The sequence below is a fragment of the Solanum stenotomum genome, chromosome 10 (assembly GCF_019186545.1).
Source record: "Solanum stenotomum isolate F172 chromosome 10, ASM1918654v1, whole genome shotgun sequence".
Classification (NCBI taxonomy): Eukaryota; Viridiplantae; Streptophyta; class Magnoliopsida; order Solanales; family Solanaceae; genus Solanum; species Solanum stenotomum.
In genome coordinates this window covers 54967996-54971178 of record NC_064291.1, presented here as the reverse complement: position 1 = coordinate 54971178, position 3183 = coordinate 54967996, and the positions used below count along the sequence as shown (strand labels likewise).

At 36.5% G+C, this 3183-nt stretch overlaps 1 protein-coding gene across 1 annotated transcript; it reads left to right on the top strand.

The window, feature by feature from the left end:
* Positions 1-828: 828 nt before the first annotated feature.
* LOC125843317 (heat stress transcription factor B-2b) lies at positions 829-2439 on the top strand. The gene is made up of 2 exons (XM_049522548.1): positions 829-1207; positions 1287-2439. Exons 1-2 carry the CDS (start codon positions 965-967, stop codon positions 2022-2024), a joined length of 981 nt encoding a protein of 326 aa, XP_049378505.1. The 5' UTR covers positions 829-964; the 3' UTR covers positions 2025-2439.
* The last annotated feature ends 744 nt before the right edge of the window (positions 2440-3183 follow it).

Below are 3183 nucleotides of genomic sequence, written 5' to 3'. Positions count from 1 at the left end.
CGACCCATTCTTCATTGTTCTCTCTATTAATTATTATTTTCTCCATCATAATATTTTCCTTATTAGCCATTTGTTCTTTCTCTCCTTCCTATCCTACTCACCTCCTAAGAAACTTCTAGAAACAAAAACGCAAATTTCTCAATTTTCTCGTCTTCTCGATCTGTTTAGAGGAGGTTTGGATCTGATTAAATTAAGTAATCATATTATGTGTTGTATTTTTAAATTAAATTATTCATCTTATCATTTTAATTTTGTGTATTCTTTATAGTGAAAATTAATAATAAAATTAAACTATATTATCGATGAAAATTAGAAAAAATTAAAATACTATTAATTTGGAATGAAAGTAGTATATATTAAATAATATATTTTTTAAAATATTATATTACATTTAAAAAGAAGTATGAATATTAGATATTTAATTAATGACATTTGTAAAATAATATGTAATTAGAAAATAATAAAAATAACAATAAAATATTTAAAAAGTGAAATAGAGAGTGTGAGTATTATTCACCTCTCTAACTATGAAGAATAAAAAGTGATATAAAGGTGAATTGGAGTGCTCATTCTCTATTTTATTCGTGGGTTGGAGATGGTCTTGGAAACTTAGCAAAACTGGAGAACCTTCTAGAAATAAAACAATTTTTTTTTTTTTTAAGCCGTCCAATATTGTAAGTAGCTTCTCGCATCTTCTTAACGAAAAAAATATTAGTTACTGGGCCCAAGAATACCCTTAAAAAATTTGACCCGACCCATTCTTCATTTTTCTCTCTATTAATTATGATTATTATTTTCTGCTTCATAATATTTTCCTTATTAGCCATTTGTTGTTTCTCTCCTTCCTATCCTACTCACCTCCTAAGAAACTTCTAGAAACAAAAACGCAAATTTCTCAATTTTCTCGTCTTCTCGATCTGTTTAGAGGAGGTTTGGATCTGAATTAGCAGCAACGGTGGAAGCCATGGTGCCATCGTCTGTTGAACATTCCGGCGAATCTGGGGAGAATCAGAGATCTCTTCCGACGCCATTTCTGACGAAAACTTACCAGCTTGTAGATGATTCTGCCATGGATGAGTTGATCTCGTGGAATGACGATGGAACGACGTTCATTGTTTGGAAACCTGCTGAGTTTGCTAGGGATTTGCTTCCGAAATATTTTAAGCATAATAATTTTTCCAGTTTTGTTCGGCAGCTTAATACTTACGTAAGACTCGGTTTGATTTTTTATTTTTTTTATATAATTTTTGGTTGATTTAACTAATTTTGTTGAATTTTTTGTTTAGGGATTCAGAAAAGTTGTACCTGATCGATGGGAATTCGCAAATGACTGTTTCCGTAGGGGTGAGAAAGGACTACTTCGTGACATTCAACGCCGGAAAATCTCAACGGCAGGTACCGTCGTGAGTGCGGTTGTTGCACCAGCAGCACAAGCGGTGACGGTAGCGGTAGCACCGGCTGTGAGGATGGTTTCTTCGTCGAATTCCGGTGATGAGCAGGTGTTATCATCCAACTCATCGCCGGCAGCTACGGCTGCCGCAGCCGGAGCGGCGATGTTAAGGACCACCACGTGTACGACGACGCCGGAGCTTATAGAGGAGAACGAGCGGTTGAGAAAGGAGAACGCGCAACTGAATCAGGAATTGAATCGGTTGAGAAGTTTATGCAATAACGTATACAATCTGATGTCCAATTACTCGGTGAATCCGGCGGATATACCGGCAGGTATACCGGAAGGTCGAGCTCTGGAATTGCTTCGTACGGGGAAGGTTGACGGCGGCGGTGCCGCCTTTACAGCGGCGGAGAGTAGCGGCTTTATGGCGGAGGAATATATAAGCCCACGGTTGTTTGGTGTATCAATTGGGGTAAAGCGCGTGAAGAGAAGCAACGAAGAAGATTCTGATAGAGTTGAGGATCAGGATCAAGTACAACAGCATGGATCAGACATGGAATCAGAGCCGTTGGATTCAGGAAGCGCTCATCATGATGATCAACCATGGATCGATCGATTAGATTTAGGGTGATGATTTGTCACTCAGAACAAGTGGGTCCCTTGGAGGTGGGGTCCACAGAAGCACTTGGGTGTTGATGAACAACACGTGTACAATGGAAGATTGTTGGTTGTTTCTGGTGGTTTCTAGAAGAAGTGAGAAAATGAGTCCAATGGTTTTTAGAAAAGGTCACAATATTAGAAAATTATAAAAGGCCCCAAAAGAGGTGGAAAAGGAGAAAAAAAGTGGCTTTTTAATATGATTTCATAATTGGATTGGAAAAATAGAGGGAGCTGAGCTGGTTGGTTGAAAAAGATGATAGTCAATGTTTTAATTAGTTGGGATTAGGGAAATATTTATGTTAACAATACAAGGTGCCAACTAATTTTTGGCTAGGGAAATTGTTTGTGCATAATTGAAACATTAATAATGTTGTAACTTTATGTTTGAAGTACTTGGTAAATTTACTGAATATTTGCTCTTACTCATTTTCCTTCTTAGTTGCTTGTAATTTTGTGTTCTTTTTATAGCTTCTTCAAAACATGTTTTACGATCTTACTTGAACAAGATTTGTTAGATAAGCTTGTAGTATTGTATCTTTGAGGTTAAGAAGACATGAAATCAAGTCTGGTGGATGAATCATGTCACTAGACCCAGAGTGTTTGGGTCCTGGTGCTGTCGATGATCGTTTTCAGCATCGTAGATCATTTCTTAGCACCCATGGTTGGTGCTAAGATGATCTAATGGTTCTTTAACAAATTCTTAGTAGAAATGGATGATATGATGTTGAGATGGTTTAATGGTTGTTTAACCAGACAAGAAATCAAGTCTGGTGGATGAATCATGTCACTAGATCCCGAGTGTTTGGGTCTTGGACGTGCCTTTGATGATCGTTTCCAGCATCGTAGGTCATTTCTCAGCACCCATGATTGGTGCTAAGATGATCTAATGGTTGTTTAACAGACTCTTAGTAGAAATGGATGGTATGATGTTGAGATGGTTTAATGGTTGTTTAACAGACTTTTTAGTAGAAATGGATGGTACGTAGGGTGAGTTCAATTAGTTAGGTTTCAAAGAGTATATACATATTTAAGATTGAGATTTTAAAGCATACAATATTAGAGTATGTTTATGTACTTAATTGATCGATTAATTTTTACCAAAATCTAAGGAGTTAATAAAAAAAACATCT